This window comes from Natator depressus, chromosome 1 (assembly GCF_965152275.1).
Source record: "Natator depressus isolate rNatDep1 chromosome 1, rNatDep2.hap1, whole genome shotgun sequence".
Classification (NCBI taxonomy): Eukaryota; Metazoa; Chordata; order Testudines; family Cheloniidae; genus Natator; species Natator depressus.
This window is the reverse complement of record NC_134234.1, coordinates 201,756,675-201,780,388: the sequence shown is the minus strand read 5'-3', so window position 1 is coordinate 201,780,388 and position 23,714 is coordinate 201,756,675. Positions and strand designations below refer to the sequence as shown.

Here is a 23,714-nt window from a genome sequence, read left to right as displayed (position 1 = left end):
TTGCTGGCAAATGTAAAGGAAAAACAAAACTGCAGGCTACACAATCTGTTTGTGGTCTGATTTCTGTAGCAAATCTGCCCTAAGTGTCCCTGTGAAAATGGGTGTCCCCAAAGAAGCTAGGACAGGCCCGACACCCGCTCTTGTTTTTAAAGATAATGTTTTCCACTTAATCTTTTAGCTTGTTTTATTTTGTTGTTGTTGTTTTTAGTTTTTGATAGTGGTTTTGTCACCTCTGGGCTCAAAGGGGAAAAGAAATTAGCATTTAGATGGGAATTTTTTCTTGCATTAAAATCAATTGAAATGGAAACTGGCATCGGCAGGGGATGAAGAAACCGAGGCTTTACCGTGGGATAATTCTGAGAAGACTTTCATAGCAGGTGCACAATAAACAGCCTGGCTAATACATTGGCTTTTGCCAATGTCATTAGCCAAGCCCTACTCACACCCCCACAGCTTTCATGGAGCAAATAACCCAAGCCCCTCACATCAGCCTCATCTAAGTCTGTCAGATCTCACAAAGTCACCCATCTGAGCCCCTTACCTCTCACCCACCCCATCTGAGCTCCCTCACCTCTCACCTGCCCCGTCTGAGCCCCCTCACCTCTCACCCACCCCGTCTGAGCCCCCTCACTACTCACAGTGACCCCCCTCCAAAACCTTGGGCTCTTCACCCCTTACAGAGACTCATTTGAGCCACTTCATTTCTTCCATTATTGGGAGAGGAGGAACACCAGCTGATGCTATTGGCATCACTCACCAGCCCAGAAGGGGCATGTCTGTGTGGGGGTGGGTCATGGCCATCACCCTGCACACTGACAGCAGGGCACACTGACACTGCACACTGACACTGGCAGCAGGGAAGCATTCTGGAGAGTTCAGGCTCCAGCTAGTGTAGAAAGACCCTGTACTCACCTGGCTCTCCACAGCACGCCATGGGGCACTAGGCCTTCTAGAGGAACAATGCCTCTCCACCACTGCCAGGCCCGCAGGCCCATCCTTATCGCTCTTAGCAACTGCGTCCAAGCCTTGCAAAGTGCTCTCTTCCTCCTCCTTCTCTTCCCCCCTTCCAGCCCTAACCCTTGACGTGGTGGCCTCCTCCTCCTCTTTCACAGCAGATCCCATCCAATGCTGTGCATTACTCCACAGCAACTCCAGCCAAACTCTTCCTTGTGGTACCTATCACCTCCACATCTCTACCCACCTAAGCCCCACCCTCTAATGTCACATCATAATTCAGTCCTCATCTCCAACAGCAACCCGAACTCAAGCTGCCCCATCCCCTCTCAATGCCCTCTCCTCCTCTCTCCTGACCAGCCAGTAACAGTTTTCTTGTCCACAGGAGGATGACCTGGATGGAATCCACATTGTAGCCTTCGCCGAAGAAGACGACCCGGGTAGGAGGCCCTTCCTTACCCCCACATAACTCCTGTCTCTCCCCACACCTAGCTGGAAATCTATCAGATCAGCTAGGATCATCTTTGACCTGCATTATGGTTACCTGGTATGAGCCTCACACATAGGCCCTCTTCTCAGCCCCAAGGACTTACACCTTGTCACCCCTTCTTGCAAGTTGCTTTTCCTGCAAGAATCCTCCCTCCCAGCCTCGGAGTGTGTTAGTTACACCATCTTACACTCTGTTAAACTGACTCCACATCTTGGAGACACCTTCTCCCCCTCCCAATCCCTTACCAATCCCAATCTCTGCACGGAGCACCCCAGGATCTGTGCTGCTTCTAAAGAGAAGTCTCTCTCCCCTTCACTAGTGCAGCCACGAGGAAGCGTCGCCCAGAAGGAAGGTGTGTCTGTTGCTTTGCAGTTCAGTTACCATACCTTACCTGGCATGAGAAAGTTTCCAAAGCAAATGCAGTCTGGCAGTTGGCAAGCCTGTCAGACCAGTTCAGCAGGGCCTGCCTCCATCAAGCAGCGAGAACCCCACACGCAAACTGGGAAAAGGGAGACAGGTCCTGCAGGGATCTGGAGTCAGGATGCTTGTGTGAACTTTTAGCCGGTGAATAAGAATAGCCTCAGCAATTATACCAGTCAGGATTAAATTGCAAAGAATATCAATCCTCATGCTCCAGAGCTTAAACTGGTGACCAGCTGGGGTTAGGAAGAAATGTACCCCTCTGTGTGGTCAGCATGGCACAGACAGGAGATTCGTGAGGGGCTTACATCTTCCTCAGAAGCTTTTGACTCTGGCAGCTGTTGGAGATAAAATAATATTCTGCATGAACTATTAATTAGTTTTGGATGGTAGTTCCTAGAGGCCTACTGCACAGGCTGAGTGAGCAGAGGACGGGATTCAGGACCCTTAGGTTTTTGTCCCAATTCTGCCACTGACTTGTTGTGTGATCTTGGGTGAAGCACTTAGGATGAGATTTTCAAACGTGCCTTAGTGATTTAGGAGCAGGAGTCAATAGCATTTGTGGTCCTAAATCACTTGGGCATTAGTGAAAACCCCACCCTTCACTCACTTCATTTTGATATCCTTGGAGGAAGGCTGCTAGAGAAGTGCAAAGCATTGTCATGTAGCAGCCATCATCATAAGGAACGGAGGTTAGCTAGAAGTTTTTTAAATAAAAAGGAGCCTTGTACGCCATCTTTAGCCTGGACATTGCAACAAAACAAGGAGCGTGTGTCGGGGTGCTTGTTTGAGAGACTGGGAGGTTCACATATATCATTTCAGATGGCTTTGAGTTCCTGGAGATTCTGAAGCAAGTCGCCAAGGAGAATACCAACAATCCTGACCTTAGCATTGTGTGGATCGACCCTGATGACTTTCCTTTGGTGAGTGGCGGAGGATCATTTCCCTCCTTGGCTGGTGTGTGTGTGTGCACTCATCCTACCAGAGAACTCACAGAATGTAGAGGAAGATATGGGAGAAGTTGAGACATAGCATGGCAAATTGGGAACTAACCAGCAAGGATCCACCTCAAAGTCAAATCTGCATGACAGTGCTGGAGAAGAAACTGATTTGGTGTTTCCACCATTAAATGGATGCTGTTGGGACAGCCCACTGGTTAGCATTTTACACTGCCACACAAGAGAACCCATCTCTGATTTCCAGGACTAGTCTGATTGCTGGATGGCTTGTTCTTCAATAGCCAGCTGGCTGTGTTAATATGAAGTGGTTGTTTAAACACCTTTATCTTAGCTTTTTTTTCCCCCCCTGCTGCAGCTCATCACCTATTGGGAGAAGATCTTCAAGATCGACCTATTCAAGCCACAGATCGGGGTGGTAAATGTCACAGATGTGAGTATGACAAACACAGCAAATCCAGTAAGAATTTGAGATGCTAAGAAGGACAAGTCCTAAGGCAAAATCCTGGCCCTGGTGAAGTCAATAGAAGTTTTGCCATTGACGTCAGTGGGACCAGAATTTCACCCCAGTGAGCAGAGCAAATGTTAAGCCACAAAATTTACCTTTAGATCTGGATTTTCAACACTTCAAAGTGCAGGAAAGTTCAGATCCAGTTTCGGTTTGGGCTCAGTTCTACTACTGAGTCACTTGTGGGCTACCTCTGGCCAATGCACAATTGTTCCCTTCAGACTGTTCCCCAGTGCTTTATCCAGTTTAATTTTAAATGACTCGTACAATGAGGTTTTCATCACTTCCCCTGGGGTCTTCCCTAGTCAGTCACTCACAGTAGGGTCTTATTTGCATGGAATTCTATAGGTCTCAGCAGAGAAACAGAGCAGCAAAAGATAGCTTAGGGACTGAAAGAAGGAAGAGGGTAGTTGCATGGCAAAACAAGAAGGGCACAGTTTGACTGTGCGAGGAAAGACGGTCACTAACAAACAGTGAGCAGCTGCACAGATTAAAAATACAGTAAGAAACCAGAAGGATGCAGTATAAACTGACAATGGTGGGATCTTCATAGAAAGAATATTGAATATCAGGGCTTGCTCTATGTTTCCAGCCCACTGTGAGACCATTGTGTTCAGTGGCACTATGGAGAATTTGATCACAGGCGTAGCATGGTGTCAGTGGATGTATCAGTCTTCGCAACCGTGAAACAGATGAGGGTGAACTCATGTACTTAGACCACAGCACTGGGTTTAATGCACAGGGAGCAGAACGGCTCCATAAGCAGGTGCCGTTCTTACATAGGCACCTGTCTGATGATAACCACACTATCATATTCTCTCTGAGTTCTTTTAATGGAATTTAATTAAGCCTCACTTTCCCCCAGGCCTTATGCAAACTCTGAGTGTAGACACTCCTCCCCAACTGCATGCCCCCTGGAGTCTAAAACCAAAGGCCCTTTTCTAGCCACTACACCGCTCAATCACAAAACCACTGGGCTCCTGTACGGCTCGAGCTGCAATGGGGCAGAGGAGGAAGAAAGGCATAATTCTTCTCGGTGCCTAGGCTAGGGAAGCCCTTGTCATACCTGTTCAACAGGTATATCCAATACATTCCACCATGCAGCCATCCCAGCGCAGAAGGGACACAGCTCTGGCTTCACCCAGCCCAGAAACACAGCCTGGGCTTCTAGTACTGCCGTCAGCACTAACCAGCCCTCCCCGCTTCATGTTCCCTAGTGACGAGAGCCACGGTGAGCCTAGCCCTGGGGAGGGTGCACTAGACCAGAGGAGGGAGGGAGGTTCCCTGAGTCCCTCCCCACCCATGCACATGATCTTACATTGTTTCACGTGCATGCACAATACAACAAAAGCTAAGCAGCCCCTATTGCACTTCACAAACACATGGAATTTTCCTACCAGGTTGGCAACTGTTTCTAAGTCATGCCATTGTGTTACCATGGAGAGTGCAAATCAACTCAAAACATACCCATGTAACCAATGCAGTTGCTGAGAGGTGCTGAGTCCTAACTCACAGTGGAGTCCAGGGTGCTCAGCACATCCCAGGATCAGGCCCTGGGTGACTCAGACTTTGCCATTGTGCTACCTGCCTGGGTTTTATGAGCAGTAAATCTTGCCATTAAAATGCTATTGTTTCCATTGTGTTGTACCAGGCTTGTGGGGGACTAATGTCAGGTTGCAAATTTCCTATGTATGTATTGGTCATCAGGCTAGGGACCCAGTCCTGCTTCCAAGCAACAACCAACCAGAAGGAACAGTCAGGAAAATAAAATGCACGTAACATGCCAAATGGCAAGATAATGGAGAAAAAAAATTTTTTTCCTCATTCTGACGGCAACGTCGAGATTATCTGAGAACATCTAACACATACTCCAGATTTACAGGCTTCTTTCCATGGCTGGATTCTGTGAAATGTAACCTTTTATAACCTTAAAAAGGAGCTGTCTGGAAACACAGCAGCTTGGGAATCAGAATTCCCTCAACTATGTAAATACCATAACGTGGAGTCTGGATTTAACAACGCTTTTTGTTGTTTGTTTGAAATTTTGTTAATAAAAAATCTGAATGTTTAATTTGAGCTCAGAGGAGAGGAGAGAGAGACTTCAATGGGCTATGTCAATTTCCACCAGCTAAGGAGCCAACCCTTGGGGGGTCTATTCCTGGCTCTGCCGCCTACTTCCTCTGTGACCTTGAGCAAATCCAGAGGTTATCTCGAGATCTTTCAGAAGAGGTGGATCCCATCATTTGACCATGGCTTTGCTACCGTTTTCTTTGCAAACGGGGCTAGATTGTTGATCGTAGGGTTTATGAGAGTTTTAATTCATTCTCCTAAGTGTGGTTTCCATTTATCTAGAAGGGTGTTCTGAGGAAGGTGCATGTTGGTGCAGTGTAAGAAAAGAAAAATGGTGGGCCTGATTCCGCACTGCAATGCTCCAGTGTGACAGCGATGTAAATCCACTGAGATGCAGTGATACAAAATGGAGTAACACAGTGATGAATCAGGCCCAGTGAATACACAGACACATTTTCCTTAACTTCAGAGGGAGTAGCCTCTCTGTTCCCCTCATGTCTCTAGAAATCCGCCAATAAAAATACCATTGGGTTCCAGGTCCCCACTGCCTATTCTCACTGTGGCGGTGTAGAAGCCCTGCCACTGGGGATTGCAATATACTGCGGCTATATTTTCCACACAAGCAATGAGTCTGATTCAGCTGTCTTTACTCACAAGAGTAGCCCTCATTCACCCAAACAGTGCCATTTCATTCAATGGGACTACTCGCAGGGCATCAGGATCAAGCTCTATATCTCTTTTGATAGCTTCCTGTTCGATAAAGGAAATACTTGGGGATCTAAGCCCTCCCTGGAGACGGAAATGTGGCCAGACATTTTATCAAAGCTTTCATCAGGACCCCAAGCAAATTAGGTCCCTCAGGCAAGGAAAGACTTTGCTTTGGAGATTTCACTGCTCCAGTGCCTTTCAAAGCATGAATGAACAGTGTCATTATCCCTGCTTTACAGCTAGGGAAACTACATGGTCATGCAAGAAATCTATGGCTAAACAGGGAACAGAGCCCAGGTCACCTGAGTCCCCTCCCACTAGACCATGCCTCCTCTCACTACTCCATAACTTTATTTTGTACAGTGTCTTTCATACTGACAGAAAGCCACAGTGGTTTGCAGCTTTAAATGGTATGAGCAGAGAGAGAGAGAAGAGTTTAAGACATACAGACAAGGGGGATGGGCAGTGTTTTCTGCAGATTTGGAATGAACTGTGGAGTCAGTGAGACAAAGAGGTGTTATGGGAAAAGGCTCTTCCAGATGGCAAGAGCTGCTGTCACCCCCAAGAGTGTCCCTCCAGACTGTGTGATAGGCCAGAGAGGGTGCTGGCAGGAGAAGAGTGGAAGGATCAGGGAGATGAGTAGAGATGACAAGGTGGGGAAAGTCCAGCGGAATAAATCCACAGAGAGAGTTGGAGACAAGTAGGGGAATATGAAACTGCATTGTGAAATGGGCTAAAACCAGTGGCGCTACGTCCCTATGGACTACTGGCTAATATAATTAGCTAGCTGGTCCAATAATGAGAAAAATGTGATCAAAATACATGCTATTACCTGCCCAGTTCCTAACAGTCAGTTTAAGAACATGATCAGTTTCATGCAGTACATCTATTACAATCTTTGGCCATGTCTCCACTACCGGGACTATCCCGGCATAACACAGCCTACAGCGATGGAAGGGGTCTTTCTGTTAGTGTAGGATCACTACCACCCCAAGTGACGGTAGCTAGGTCTTCTGTCACCCTCGCTGGATCTACACCAGGGGCCAGATTGGCATAGCTACAGTGGGTGGATTTGTCACAACCTTGAGTGACGTAGCTATGCTGACCTAAATTTTAAGTGTAGCCCAGGCCTTAATAAAGCAGCACGGAGTCCCCCCTGTTAGAAAGCAGGGGGGCTAATCCTGCCAGCTCCTACTTGACACATGAGCTAATCCCACCACACCCAGCTAGAGAAACGAGCTAATTCTACCCCCTCCTTGGAGAGGTGAAGTAATCCTACCACCAGCCAGTCCCTGGGAGGGAGGTGCTCTGATTTCTTGCTGTTGTATCTGTTCCTTCAGGCAGACAGTGTTTGGATGGAAATCAAGGATGATGATGACCTGCCCACAGCGGAGGAGCTGGAAGACTGGATAGAGGATGTGCTCTCTGGGAAGATAAACACGGAAGATGATGACGATGACGACGACGACGACGACAATGATGATGACGACGATGATGACGACGACGATGATGATGATTAGATTTGACTCTGCACAGTTTGTCTTCCGGACAGTGAGCCATTTTCACTTGCGGCAGGTTGCTGTGCCTCCTAAACGGCTGTCCCGCCTCCTCGGCCTTATGAAGACTGTTTCCAGCGGTCACAGAACACCCGTCTCCTCCTCCTTTCCCATCCCTCCTGCTCCCCACACCAAAAAAACTCCTTGGCCTGGTTTCCAGAGGTTCTGCACACCCCCAGCTCTCAGTGAAATCAGCGACAGCTGCAGATGCTCAGTACTGCTGAAAATCAGGCCTCACCGGTATGAACAGAAATCTGCAGGGAATTTCCCCTGACGTTTCTGTGAGTTACTGCTGGGTAGTGGGTAGATGGTAGAGGGCCTTTCTTCATGCCACCAAAGGGCATGGGGAACTAATTTCTATTGCCATGATAATCGGCCTCTTACATTTTAAGACCTAATCTCATTGTAAGACATCAGGAAGGTCACTGAAAAATACTGCCAATCTCATTAAACAAAACATCCTTCACATCTGCTCAGCTAAACAGCACAGCAGAGACCACAGTATCCCACAAACTCTGCTCTGGGTGTCTGGTACTTCTTCACTGATGACATCATAAACACCGTGGGGTGTTTTTGTTTTTTTTTTAAGGATGGTAGTTAAAATCTCAATTATCTGTATAATGAAAGAATATTCCCTTTGTGCAGAGCTGTGCAAAAAAATTGCACCCAAACTCATGAAACCTGCCTGGATTGGTGTGTCACTGCAGGCTCCAATCTCAGGCAAGGTTGGTAAAAGCGTAGAAATCTGGATGGGTCAGAACATCAGGTCTGAAAGCTCCTGAGGAGTTCAGATCAAGATCTGAATCCAAACTCTGAGGTTCAGACCCAATGGACTGACATGAAACACTGATTCCTGACCCCAGAGCTTTGAGATAATTCAGATCTGAACTCTACCACTCTGATACATCTGTATGATGGGTGGAACCAGAGCACTATATACGACCTACCTGAATTTTGGGGAAGTTTGCATCCACATCTGAATCTGGATCTGAACTTTCTGGCTTAGGACCATCTCTTCTTTTAAGGGATCCTTAGCTGATTTATTGTTGGGCATTGAGATCACATGAAATACACAACTGGAAATTACATACAGAGGCTCACCCTGCCACACGTGGAGATCAAAAGAAACATTCATAGTACTCCACCCTAAAGCCCTCCCATTCCATATGACTGTACAACCCTAGAGTCCTCTGAACCTTATTCCTGCATGGCATCTTTTCCAGTGAACAAATTGTCAGCCGGGGACAGGTCTGTTCAGCTTCACTAGACAAACTCATTGGATGAATAATTTTGGTGTGGTAACCATCAGTGAAAGGATCAAATTGTCTGGCTTTTAAGTAGACGTGGGACTGGGTTTGAAAGTTCTATTCCACATAAATGTTCACACATCCCTTAGTACTAAGGGTGCAGCCTCTTTTGGCTGCAGACTCTAGTCTAAAGTACATCACAGCATTCATTTGCAGTCAAAGGGTCACTCACAATAGGGGTCAGAAACTTGATCTTGCAGAATGCAGGGCCATCCATGAGAAATCCACATATAAACCAACGTGACATCTTTAGGGCTCATGGATTTCCCTCACCTGTAGATTTCAATTGTCCTGCTTTATTAGGTTTTAGTGCAAGAGAAGGACAATCTGAGGACATTCTTACCCTTAGGAATTAATCCTCAAATTGTCTTGCCTTTTTAGCTTAGTTAGGGTCTGTTTCTTCTCTCTTACTAGAGATACAGAGCCTTCTGATCTTGTTTACACTGGGGCAAGTCAGAAGTAACTATTGAAGTCAATGAAATTAACACCGATGTAAAACTGGTAGAGGTGAGATGAGAATCAGGACTCATTGGGTCACTGTATTAATGTGAATTAGCCCAACAAGAGCTAAGATTTACACTCCAGAAACTGCCTCTGTCTAAGTGAACTGCAAAGCAAAATTTTATAGCGCTATCTATATCTACATATATCTATATACCTGCCCTTTCTTGCTTATGTCCCAAAGGTTTAAAATACGTGCGTGGGGGGGGGGGGGGATTTTCTATGTACAGTATTAACATTTGGAACATCAAGCGCTCACTTCCCTTTCCGTTCGAGAAGACTTGGTGAGATCTTTGGAGGACTTGAAGGATGATGTCACTCTAGGCTGTGCTGCGAGCTGTCTCCTGCTTTCTTACTGCTTTCTGGAAAGGGGGTGCTAAGTCTTAACGCTTCTCCCATTGGTTGAAGTGAGGGGGAGTCACAGCTCTGTCTACAACCACTAGAGATGATCTTATGGTTCAGGCTTTCCAGAGTTCTGCCCAAGATCCTCCAGCACAGAGAGGGATGTGAGGATCTGGGATGCCTTGTGTAAATAGCAAGCAGGATTTTTCTTGTAAGTTTGAGGTCATCTTTATGCATTGTAAAGTGCAGGAAAGGGTAAAGCCAACATTTTTCAGTCTCTCTTCTCAGTTCACCACTAAGGGACAGATCCTGCTTGCATCCTCATGTGGGAAGACTACCAGCTTTGCCTTCACCTTGGGGCTACACACATGAGTAAGACAAGCAGGGTTTCACCCTTCCTGGCTAATCAGAAGGGTTTGCAGTTTACAAGGGAATAAAGATCCCATGCATTTTTGTCCTCACCATTCACAACACTACTGCAACCCCTGTTATAATCCCTGTTACAAAACACATTTTAGTTATTTATACTATTTCCTGATCGGCTTCTCTCTCTCTGAAATTATGACCCGTTCTCAGGAGCTGTTTGAGTGATGCAGTTGAGCAGTTCTTTGATTGGCCTGAACTGGCTCATGGAAGGATAATTCCAACATGAGTAGACACTGAAACACTGATTTGTAATCTGAAAGTATAATTAATTTATGTGAACATGAAGAAAGACAAATTAGTTATTTTATCCCTTCCCAGTCATTATCACTAATGGGACATTCCCAAATGCTCACTAGCTTTCTGCATGCCTCTTTTCAGTGCCTTTTCTGCTCTAAGGACTTGGCTACATTAGGTATATTTGCATCATTAGCTACACTGGTGCAAACCTCTCCCATAGATGCACTGTGCCAGTGTAAAACGGAGTGAATTGCATTTGTGCAAGCCCCACCTACCATGTGTCTTGCATTGGTGCAGCTGTATGGGTAAAGCTACACTGATACAAAAAGGCATTTTAAAGCATCAGGCAATATTTATTTTGGGAAAAGGGGCACTTAGAACACGGATGCGTTCCATGCAGAAACTGATGGGTGACGTTGTATCCTGTGCTGTGGGGTTTCAGTGCTTCATAAATTGGACTAGAAAGCTTTTCTTTGTATTATAAAATAAAAAGTTAAATATGCACCTGTCATCCCTGTGGCCTGTGAAGTTGCTTTTGATACTATCGTTTCTCCCGCCCCATTCTTCAAACATGGCTTTCTCTGCTTCTCTTCACCCATATATCATCTGGGATCTCTTTAACTTTACCTTTTAATTAAAAAGCCACAGATGTTTAATTCTCTTCTGGTTTTTGCCATTTTAAAAAATAAGTAAAATTTTAAGGGAGGGGAGAAGGAGGCAGTTCTGGCAATGAAGAAAGTAGGAGGGAAAGCTAATTCAAATGCACTTTTTTCATTCATCTGGAATGTCCCAAATGCTCAGTAGTTTTCTGTCTCTTTTCAGTACCTTGTCTGCTATGATTTTACAGAATGGGGCAATATCTCTTTTGGAAAAAAAGGGGTGATTAGAATGTTAATATGTTCCCTGCTGTGACTGGTGGGATGTAGGTGTATTCCATGCTGTGATGGTAGGATGTTCTATTCTACAAGTGGTGGGATACTGAGGCATTCTGTGCCGCAACTGGTGGACCATAGTCTCTTGGGTCCTATGACTACTACATCTTATAGCCACTTGTCAAGCATGAAACAGCTGCCACTCAACTTAGCTAATGAATAGCAATAACCATGGAAGAGTGCTCGCTCACACCAGTGTAAGTGAGGAGGAAGTCAATGGACTCACACCAGTGGAAAACCAATGTGAGGGGGAAATCAAGCTATCCCTTGCCTCCGTCCTCCTCTTTTTCCTCTCTCTCTCTCTCTCTCTCTCTATCTCTCCATCTATCCCCCTCTGTCCCTTGCTTTCTCTCCTGAGTTCTCGCTATGCCGATTTTCTCCTGTTCCTCCCTCTCCCTTCTCTCCTGCCCTCCAATATCTGCTGTCAATGGCCATTTAAGGACAGGGCTAGAAATTGTCCCCACTACCTCAGCTCATCTCCATGCTCTGTCACGGCCAAGCGACCACACTGCTGCTCACAAACCCGCCGGTCCGGGAAGCACCCACAGAACTGCTACTGCCACCTCCCCATCTGCTCCAAGCCGGGGAACTGCCTCTAAATCAGAGGTCCCCAAACTGTGGGGTGTGCCCCCCAAGAAGAATGTGAAGGAACATTCTGGGGGGGTGCATCGGGCCCAGGCCAGCCCCCACGGGGAGGGGAGGGGGAGGAGTGCTACCCAGCTCTGGCCCCGCCCCCAGCCATGGCCCCAGGTCCCGGACTTGCACCTGGCCCCATCCCCAGCCTTGGCACAGCTCTACACCTGGCCCGGGGCCCAGCTGTGGTTCCGCTCCTGCCCCCAACCTTGGCCCCTGACCGCAGCTTCATCCCTGCTCCTGACCCCAGACCTGACCCCAGTTGCAGTCCCAGCCTCGGCCCCCTTACCCCTGTCTGAGTCCTCCCCTCCCCCTGGAGCTGCAGCCCTGCTCCCAGCCCCAGCCCCAGCCTGGGGGAATGGGGACAGAGATAAGGGGAGACATGACCCTCAAAAGTTTGGGGACCACTGCTCTAAGCGGGTCTGGGACTCATTACTCAGTCCCAGCTGAGAGCAGGGAGAGGAGATGGCTGCTCCCAAGGAGCCAACCTGCAGAGAATAAAGCTTCCCCCTCCTTAGGGGAGAGTCCAGGGCAAACAGGACCCAGAGCTCCTTTTGCTTTGGGGGAATAGGGTTGACACACGGTGCAGGGCAGTGTCCCAGCTCACTGTGGGCTCCCTAGAGCAAGGCACTTAGTGGGCTTGGCTCACGCTGAGCTCCCCTTGCTGTGAAATTCCATTCAGGCCATTGAATGCACAACCACTGTCAGGCCACAACAGACTCCATCATGAGGGAGCTTTACTGTTCTTGTCTGCACTGCATGGACACCCACTGAACTCCCATAGACTAGTCCTGCCTCAGCGAGTAAAACCTGGGATGAATTCTATGGGGAAGGATCTTTTCCAGTTGCCGCAAAGCCCTGGTCAGTTGCAAAGCAGAGTTTCTTCCCAGACTGTGACCTGCAGTAACTAAAGATGCAACGTAGCTCCAGTTCGTACTCCAATAATGTCCTTCTCGGTGGGTGGCTCAACATTGGCCTGAGAATGAATCCAAACACCAAATTGCCACCTGCTCCTAGGTTTTCTTTAAAGCTTTGAATCCAAAATGTCATAGGCCCCCACCCAGTTATTTCCATAGAAACACACACAATTTGGCAGCCAGGTTACTGAGCTGCAACCATTAATCAGATTAGTCAGAATTTCTTTTTTAAAAAAATCCCATACAAAACCACAGTACTGACAGCACTCCAAAGCAACAGCAAACTAGTTATGGCCACCCCCTCAATAGTTACAGAACAACAAAGTTGGTATAAATATTGGGCTGAGTATTTTCGGTGCCCAGGAACTCAAGGTTGGCCTTTGCAAAAACCAAACCAAAAGATTTACAGCTTCCCCACCTTGTCTCTCCACCACACTACAGACACATACACACACATACCCCCCAGAGCTTTTAAGGACTGCCCACAGCATATGTCTGTACTGCTCATGCTGTTCCAAAATGTGAAGCAGTTCTGTGCTGGCCCTAAAACATTTTCTGAGAAAGCTGAAAGACTGTTGAGGTGATTAAAGACACTTTACCAGGAAGCCCCCTGCCCACTCTCCACTGAGGTTACATTTACTAGCAGTAAAAAACTAAAATTCAATCAGCACACAAGCATGTATCCCCTTGGGAGTCAGATTATTGCCTTGTAAAAGGAGGAAGGAGGAAAAATATTAGGGCTTAAAGAGTAGCATTGTGCATGTGGCAATGTCTGTCATGTCTTTGTTTTAAGAGCTCTGCACTTTTATGTTTCTACCATGGGCAGAGGGTGAATGAGCCGTTGGGGGAGGCTAGTCCTCGGCCCCTCCCCCTCCCCGCCAGAGCCCAGAGCACAAGCACACACCCCATGGGCACTGGCCCCCCCCACATGACCCAACCCCAGGCCCAGAGCGCCCCCAGCCCCAGCGTGCCGGGCGGGCAGCGCGAACAGAGCGCCCCCGGCCCCAGCGTGCCGGGCGGGCAGCGCGAACAGAGCGCCCCCGGCCCCAGCGTGCCGGGCGGGCAGCGCGAACAGAGCGCCCCCAGCCCCAGCGTGCCGGGCGGGCAGCGCGAACAGAGCGCCCCCGGCCCCAGCGTGCCGGGCGGGCAGTGTGGCTGGAGCACCCACCAACCCCAGCGCTGAGCATGAGGCACAGTCCCAGCACCTTCAACCCCAGTGCCGGGCAGGCAGTGTGGCCCCAGTCCCAGCAACCCCAGCCCCGGGCCTTGTGAGCACCAGGCCCAGCCTGCCCCAGGCTCTCTGCCATGGAAGAGCAGGAAGGGAACGGGAAGCAGGCAGGAGGGGGCCTGGGAGCAGAGTGTGGGCGGGGGCCACTCCAGACTGTTTGAGGAGGCACAGCCTTCCCCGGCCTATGCTACCTGCCACCCTTGGTTTCTACACTTAACTTGGTAGAGTAGTCTACACTAGAAAGTTAAGTCAACGTAAGCTACCTTGCACCAACTTACTTGTGCATGTGTCTACACTTACATGTGTCTCCCACCAATGTAAGCGCCCCGTTACGACGACACAATAACACCATCTCCCCGAGTGCGACTGAGCCATGGTCGATGTTCTGAGGTCGATGCAGTGCAAGAGTAGACATTGTGTTACTTCTGTTGACCCTAAGAGGCCTCCAGCAGCTCTCCCACAATGCCCAACACAGACCACTCTGGTCACAATTGTGAACTGCACTGCCCAGGGCTCATGGAGACTGGAAGCCCCCTCCCCCCTTACGTTTTAAAACCTCATGTCTTTTCCTGATTGTCTAGCGTGGCAAGCACACCTAGCAGTGCTCCTTTGTTGTATGCAATCATCCACCTTACCATGCCAGCTACACGCTCCAGACATGCACTGGCCTGGAGTAGACAGGAGATGTTGGATCTCCTGGGCCTGTGAGGAGAAGATGATGTGCTAGGGACCAGCCATAGAAACAGTAACAGCTACGAGCAGACTGCATGAGGGCTACAGGAGAAGGGCTCTGGCAGGGACCAGCAGCAGCAGCCCATGAAAGTGAAGGAACTGCAGTAGGCCTATCCAAAGGCCAGGGATGCAAACAGCCAATCAAGTGAGAGGCGCTGTGGGGAGGGGCGAGGGGAGAGATTGGCTGCCAGTGGGTGCTAAGCACCAGCTAATTTTTTCCATTGGGGCTCCAGCCCCGGAGCACCCACTGAGTCACCACCAACGCGTGCATGTATTTCCCATTTCAGTGATGTACTGCTGGTGCCTCTCAATTTAACAGGACACAGCTATTGGCTTTTCATTGATTTACTGGTACTAGAAGAGGTAGCTGCTGGTGCTGAGTGGTGCCAGGCAAAAGCACTCCGAAGTAGACGTGACAATGGGCATGTCTTATTTAAAACTTCAGGGGAACAAGGGAAGGGAGTTCTGAACCTTAACGGTCACTCTCCATTGTGACTATACTGACAATGGTGCCTCTGCGTGTTTTATCTGTAGCTGCTAACATTGCAGCCTTGAAGGGTTCCCTATCCACACCTACAGAATGCCTCAGCCAGATACAGATGAGAGGACTCGGGATGACACGTTCTGCAAGAGCCCACAAGCCAGTGCGGCAGTGGACTGTGAGCAGAGGGCCTGGTGGGTGAATACTGCAGACCGTATGGAGAGGGACAGAGCGGACAGGAGAGCAGCCCACGGGTCCCAGCAGGAAAAGGAAAGGGAGATGCACCAGGACATAATGGAGCTTCCCTGGCAGCGAACACAGAGGCTGCAGACTCCTGAGGACCTAGAGGTCCAACAATCCCAGGCTTGCTTCCCTTTGCAGTCCATGGAGCACTCTAGTCTAGCCTCCCTACATCACCCCCTCAAATATTCCACATGGCATCAGGGTCTGCAAGCCCTCTCCCCCCCCCCCCCACTCGAGGGGACAGTAAGGACAAGCACAGCTTCACATACACTGACCTGAGAGCGCCACAGTTGATGAATGAGTAGCTAAAATGGACAAGAATGTTCCTTCCTCTTCTTTAAGCTATTTTTCATACATTTATTAAGGTTTTAAAGTATTTGCTTTTAACTTGCACAACATGGGGTTTTTTGTGGGTATTTTTTTTTTAAGTGTTTTCATCATTCAATAAAACTGTGTTGTTTGGGAAAGAATTCTTCTTTATTAGTTCCCAACATATGCTTCAGGATGCCTGCCGGTAGTAAAAGTACCCAATTATTGGTACTGTACAATGTAATGCAACTCAGAGGATCAGTGACACAGTCTGATAATCACAGAACCATAGGACTGGAAGGGACGTTGCAAGGTCATCTAGTCCAGTCCCTGGCACTCATGGCCTAAGGACTATCTAGATCATCCCTGACAAGTGTTTGTCTAACCTGCTTGTAAAAATCCCCAATGATGGAGATTCCACAACCTCCCTAGGCAATTTATTCCAGTGCTTAACCACTCTGACAGTTACGAAGTTTTTCCTAATGTCCAACCTAAACCTTCCTTGCTGCAATTTAAGCCCGTTGCTTCTTGTCCTATTTTCAGAGGTTAAAGAGAACAATTTTTCTCCCTCCTCCCTGTAACAACCTTTTATGTACTTGAAAACTGTTCTGTCCCCTCTCAGTCTTCTCTTCTCCAGATTAAACAAACCCAATTTTTTTCAATCTTCCCTCACAGGTCATGTTTTTTAGACCTTTAGTCATTTTTGTTGACTTGCTCCAATTCGTCCACATCTTTCCTGAAATGTGGCATCCAGAACAGGACACAGGACTCCAGTTGAGGCCTAATCAGTGCAGAGTAGAGCGGAAGAATTATTTCTTGTGTCTTGCTAACAACACTCCTGCTAATACGTCCCAGAATGATGTTTGCTTTTTTTGCAACAGTCTTACACTGTTGACTCGTATTTAGATTATGATCCACTTTGTCCCCCAGATCCCTTTCTGCAGTACTCCTTCCTAGGCAGTCATTTCCCATTTTGCATGTGTGCAACTGATTGTTCCTTCCTAAGGAGTATACTTTGCAATTTGTCCTTAATGAATTTCATCCTATTCAGACCACTTCTCCAGTTAGTCCAGATCATTTTGAATTTTAATCCTACCCTCCAAAGCACTTGCAACCCCTCCCAGCTTGGTATCATCTGCAAACTTCATAAGTGTACTCTCTATGCCATTGTCTAAATCATTGATGAAGACATAGAACAGAACCAGACCCAGAACTGATCCCTGAGGGACCCCACTCAACATGCCCTTCCAGTTTGACTGTGAACCACTGATAACTACTCCCTGGGAACAGTTTTCCATCCACTTATGCACCCACGTTATAGTAGCTCCATTTTGGCTGTATTTCCCTAGTTTTTTTATGAGAAGGGCATGCGAGACAGTATCAAAAGCCTTACTAAGCCACATCTACTGCTTCCCTCTACCCACAAGGCTTGTTACCCTGTCAAAGAAAGCTATTAGGTTGCTTTGACAATACTTGTTCTTGACAAATCCATGCTGACTATTATTTATCACTTTATTATCTTCTAGGTGTTTGCAAATTGCTTAATCATTTGCTCCATTATCTTTCCGGGTACTGAAGTTCAGCTGACTGGTCTGTAATTCCCCAGGTTGTCCTTATTTCCCTTTTTGTAGATGGGCACTATATTTGACCTTTTCCAGTCTTCTGGAATCTCTCCCATCTTCCATGACTTTTCAAAGATAATCGCTAATGGCTCAGGTGTCTCCTCAGTCAGCTCCTTAAGTAATCTAGGATGTATTTCATCAGGCCCCGGTGACTTGAAGACATCTAATTTCTCTAAGTAATTTTTAACTTGTTCTTTCCCTATTTTACTCTCTGATCCTACCTCATTTTCACTGACATTCACTATGTTTGACGTCCAATTGCTACTAATCATTAATGTACAGCATGCACCACAAAACTAATAGGTGCATTGTCAGTGCTACACTCATAAATGTGCACCAAACACTGCACAATTCCTAACAGAGCCCCAAAGTACAGGGCCAGTTAGAGCACAGCCCATCATAACACGTTACTGCAGCTTGCTGTTAAAGTGCTCTTTCAAAGACTTCCTGAGCCGTACAACTCCACACTGAGCTCTTCTGATAGCCCTTGTGCCTGGCCGTTCAAACTCAGCAGACAGCCACTCCACTTCCACCACATCTGCAACTTTTCCCCCTTTGCCTCACAGATATTATGCACAACACAGCAGGCAGCTACAGCCATTGGGATATTTTTCTCACTGAGACCCAATCTTGTGAGTAAACAACATCAGCATCCCTTCAATCTACCAAAAGCACATTCAACTGTCATTCTGCATTTGCTGAGCCAATACTTAAATCACTCCCTGGTGTCGTCTAGGTGATCAGTGTACAGCTTCATGAGCCAGGGGAGTAAGGAGTAGGCTGGGTCCTCCAGGATCGCTATTACCATTTCAACATTGCCCATGGTAATCCAGTGGTCAGGAAAGAAAGTGCCTACTCGTAGCTTTCTGAACAGTCCTGTGTTTTTAAAGATGCAAGCATTGTGCACCTTCTCTGACCAGCCAATGCTGATGTCAGTGAAATGTCCCTGGGGATCCACCAACGCTTGCAAAACCATAGAAAAGTAGCCCTTTCTGTTGGTATATTCTTTGGCAAGTGGGCTGGTGCCAAAATAGGGATATGTGTGCCATCTATCACCCCACCACAGTTTGGGAACGCCATTGCTGCAAATCCATTCATTAGGTTTTGCATGTTGCCAAGAGTCACAGTCCTGCATAGCTGGAGATGATGAATGGCCCTGCGTACTTGTATGACAACAGCCACCACAGTGGATTTTCCAACTCCAAGATGATTTCCCAATGACTGGCAGAAATATGACATTGCAAGTTTACACATATGACTGCCACTTGCATCTCCACTGTCAGTGCAGATCTCATTCTGGTGTCCCTGTGCAGGAGGGCTGGGGTGAGTTCTGCACACAGATCCGGGAATATGGCCTTGCATGGGTGGTAGGTATCACAAGCCACAGGAGGCTGAGACTCCCCAAACAGCTAGGCGTGGCCCCCACCCATGCTCTGCCCCCAGACCCCCTCCTGCTTCCTGCTCTTCCCCTGTGGCCCGAGCTGGGGCTGGGACTCGGGGTGGCTGGGGCCAGTGCTTGTGCGGCCCAGAATTCTGGGGCTGGGAGCACTGGGGTTGGGGGCACTGGGGCCATACCACCTGCCCAGTGCTCTGGGGGCGTTCCAGCAGCCTGGGGCTGAGGGACCAGCAGCTGCGGTTGGGGGGGGGGGGGATCTGGGCTCCAGCAGAGGAAGGAGGGAGGTAGAAGAGGCAGGGGAGGTGTGGGGCCTTGAGCAGAAGGGGCGGGGCCAGGGGCTAGCCTCCCTGAACAGGTGGCTCACATGGTGCTCACGTGGCTTTGCACATCCAAAAGTACTGCAGCCACTGCTCGTCATCCCAAGCCTGCATTACAATGTCCGTGCTCATTTCTCAGGTGCAGAAGTGGTGCTCCACCCTTTGCAGCTGCTTCATGAATACCACCAAACATCTTGAACTGGTTCTTGCTATGTCCCACAGCAGTCTGCCCTCAAGGAAATCATCATGTTCCCCATGGCTCTTGTTGTGGTGCTGCAAATACCAGTGGATCATGCATTCTGTGTTTGCAACACTCATGATAATAGTGCAGAGCTGGGCTGGTTCCATGCTGCTGTCAAAGATGATGGCCAGTAACTAGTCCTGCCTGGATCCATGGGATATTCAAATTTGGTGCAAAAATCATGGGATAGAGTGTTAGGATATAGATATTCAGGCCTGTCTGCAAAGGCCTGTACTTTAAGAATTTAGGTGTATTCTTATCACTTGGCTAGTTCTAGAGGTATAAAAGAAAGAATCAAAATCACTGTCTGCTGGTGTAAGGGCCTTCTCTTACTGTGACAGTCTGAGGCCCTGTTCTTAGGCTAAGGCCTTTGGCTACGCAGCAGAGGCAGCCATAAGCTAGGAAACGAACAGTCACATCCTCACATTCCAAACTAGTCACATTGAAATAAGGTGCTATCGGGCTGTTAGGCACTATCAGGACAGGATTGTATTCCTATCATCTCCAGAGAAAGGGAAGTGCCTAGAAAACGTAAAAGGAAACAGCATCCTGTCTGGCAAGAACTCACTTATCAATACTGGGATGTGAAATCCTCACTTCTGTATTGTTTTGTCATTACAGTTCCCACTTTGCTATTGTTTGTCTGTATAATCTCTGTCTGGTTCTGTGATTGTTCCTGTCTGCTGTATAATTAATTTTGCTGGGTGTAAACTAATTAAGGTGGTGGGATATAATTGGTTACATAGTCATGTTACAATATGTTAGGATTGGTTAGTTAAATTTCAGGAAAATGATTGGTTAAGGTATAGCTAAGCAGAACTCAAGTTTTACTATATAGTCTGCAGTCAATGAGGAAGTGAGTGGGCGTGGGTGGGAGGGGCTGGGTGTGTGGGTGGGAGGGATGGGAACAGGGAATGGGGGTGCAGAAATTGGAATCATGTTTTGCTAAAGAGGGGAAATGGGAACAGGGAATAGGGGTAAGGAAATTGCAATCATGTTTTGCTAAAGGGGGAAATGGGAACAGGGAATGGGGGTAAGGAAATTGGAATAATGTTTTGCTAAGGGCAGGAATGGGAACAGGGACACAGGTGTAAGGCTCTGTGGTGTCAGAGCTGGGAAGGAGGATACTAAGGAAGGAAACTGGAATCATGCTTGCTGGTAGTTCACCCCAATAAACATCGAATTGTTTGCACCTTTGGACTTCGGGTATTGTTGCTCTCTGTTCATGCGAGAAGGACCAGGGAAGTAAGTGGGTGAAGGAATAAGCCCCCTAACATAGAGATGGCATTATGGGGCTGAGAAAGTAGCATTATGGGAACTTGATCCTGCAGTACCAGTCAACCCCTGTGTGACTCGTTTCTGCCCCAGCATGCATTGCCAGAACTTCCCAAAACACAGCGGGCTGGACGACGAGTTGCACAGTGAGATACCTACCCATGGTGCACTGCACTGTGCATCCATAGAAGCACTCCTCGTGAGTACACACACCACCAGTGCCAGGAGCCCGGTATGCACGTACCCAAGTGATATACAAACTGCGACAGCTTTGTGCCACCATAACTTGTGTTGGCAAAAGTTTGTAGCGTAGCCATGCCCTAAATCGGAGATGCTGCTGCATGTTACACAGAAGACAAACACACACACACAGCTCTCTCCTACTGACTTGCCTTTTCTTTCTTGTTTCCCTTAAACTAAAATAGAAGTAATTCAGGGTCATGGTATCTAGCTGATCTCCGTGCATAGCAAATGGAACAAGCAACAAGTGTCTTATGTTCCTAAAAACTCATGCCTCAGGATTTCAGCCAGCCACCAGCAACTGGAATTTCCCCCCAAATGCATCATGGGAGGGTTTTTTTTTTAAATCTCCTTCTGAAGTACTATGTACAGCCATGACTGGCAAAGGGACATTGGATGGGGTGCGGCAGCGCTCTGAGGTGGCACAGAACATTCTCTCTCTCAGGGGCTTGTCTGGCTGGTTCTTGCTCAAAGATTCAGAGTCTAACCAATCGCCATATGTGGAATTGGGAAGGAATTTCCCACAGGTCAGGGATTATGAGTTAGGCCTAATGGTGGTACAAGCATATGGGAGGGAGGCGGGTGGTGTGTCCTGGTAGACCTACTTGATTAGCGATCAATATCTAATGTGTGGCTGGAGAAAGCCCTCTTCACAGGGGTGCCAGTACTCTCAGAAAGCTGGGAAACCTGGACAAACGGCCCTTCCTGCCATGCTAAGGCAGCACCTCAACATTATTGATGATCTACTACTGCAGGCCAACAGGTATACATGAATCAGGGCTGTATGAGTTAGATATGGGGCATGGGACCTGAAATAGACATTGGCTCCTTTGTAAAAGTAACTGATAATCAGAGCCGTCCCTTGGATGGAGCAAATTGGGGCAACTGCCTCAGGCCCCGTGCTTTGGGGGGCCCCCGCATTTTGATAAAATCAGGACTGTCCTGATATAGAGCCCTTTGTCCCAATTGATGTACGATCGGGACAACATTTCCCCCCGATATTCAGGTGAGAAGGCGGGCGGGCGGGCGGCAAGGAGGAGAGTGGAGGGTGGGTGGACGGGGGGGAGGGCTGGACAGCGAGGAGACTAGTGGGGAGGCTGATTTGTCTTGGGTCCTGCACCCTCCTAGGGATGGCCCTGCTGAGAATCCTGCTTGTGCATATTCTCTCTCACACACACACACGCACACCCACAGTATCACACCATCCTCCTCCTCCCACAAACATGCTGTGCACATGTTTGTGCACCTGTGTAGCAGACCAGTGTGTGTGTGTGTGTGTGTGTGTGTGTGTGACAAGGGGCAAGACACACTCACCCGATAGCTTATCTGTCAGTACCAGAATGGGCTGTAACCCGAGCCCAGAGCCTTCCTAGTCCAAGATAAACTCAGATCAATCTTTCAACACCACGCTCTGCTGGCCAATCCCAACAACACGTCCGCCCTTTCTGCATACCTGATGTGACATAGCGTGCTGCAGAGGGATCCTATTCCCCAAGATACCCCACCCCTTCCGATGCTTCAGGGCCCAAATACTCAGCACCCATGCCTCTGACTGGCCCCAAGCTTAGGCTCTTCCCACACCTCCCAGAGAAAACTAGCTGCTAGTTCGGATGCTGGAGCGAGTACCAGCGTGGCTCAATACCAGCAATAAAGGACAGTGACATAAGCAGAAGGTTGGTTCTGTGGCCTTGAAACCTTACTCCTCTACTCAGCCAACACAAGGTGTTTTGCCAGCAGAAAACGCCAAGGCATTAACTTCAGACCTTAGGACAGAGGGACATGCAGCAGCCATGTTTGCTAGTACCATCACTCCCTGCAGTGCTTCAGAGCACCCACGCTGTACACCCAGCTCATGTAAAACCGGTAGACCATGCCCCCACACAATGTTTTCCCCAGTCAGTGATGGGACCCCCTCACACACATACACACTTCCCCACACAGCTCTCAAGAGAAGTTGCTTTCTGAGCAGCCCTGGATTTTGGGTCTAGTCCCAACACGTCAGTGGACCTACTAGTCTCATTTAGAGTCGAGAGGCCATTCCAAGAGCTGGCTCCGTCCTGCCCAAGGACAGCCCCTGAAGCTCTACCTCCCTGCGTGCGGAGGGCACTATGGACGAGGGCAGCCAGAGGTCCACGCTCCCGGAGCGACCCCAACAAGGAACTTAAACTCCACAAAATGGTGATAAACAAGCATGGCTGAGCATTGTTAGTTACCAGTCGTGGGGCTGGATCCTGTGCGTGGGGCGCACACACAAAACTAAACCCACATGACTTTGATGGGAGTTTGGCTGAACCGGAGCTGCAGCCTCAGCCCCATATATCCGATGAGCTCATGGCTTCCCCCTATGATCCAGACACGGGAGTCAGCCAGGTAGAGGCCAGAAGGAGCAGGTACCTTCAGCCAAGCCAGTTCCTTCCACCACCTCTGCTTCTTGAGCCAGGAGGGTGGGGAGCAGGGCCAGGGGGCATGACTAGGGATTCCATCAGGATCAGGATGAGACCTAACATGAGGTGTAGATTACCCAACCTCAGCCTGCTGTGGGGATCTCACCCCTTCCTCAAGCCCCTGCTGCTAGCAACTACCAGAGACAGGAGAGTAGATGGACACTGGGATTGATCCAGTCTGGCAGTTCCTCTCAGGCACAAGGAGTGGCCAGCAGTGACTGCAGCACCA

The 23,714-nt window shown here is 48.4% G+C and overlaps 1 protein-coding gene across 1 annotated transcript in view; it reads left to right on the top strand.

The window, feature by feature from the left end:
- CASQ2 (calsequestrin 2) overlaps positions 1-8,814 on the top strand; it is a 51,775-nt gene extending 42,961 nt beyond the window's left edge. The window contains exons 8-11 of the mRNA XM_074974431.1: positions 1,340-1,394; positions 2,687-2,787; positions 3,179-3,253; positions 7,447-8,814. Of these exons, the coding sequence (XP_074830532.1) occupies positions 1,340-1,394; positions 2,687-2,787; positions 3,179-3,253; positions 7,447-7,626 (411 nt within the window). The 3' untranslated portion in view covers positions 7,627-8,814. The remainder of the gene's footprint in view (positions 1-1,339; positions 1,395-2,686; positions 2,788-3,178; positions 3,254-7,446) is intronic.
- Positions 8,815-23,714: the final 14,900 nt, after the last annotated feature.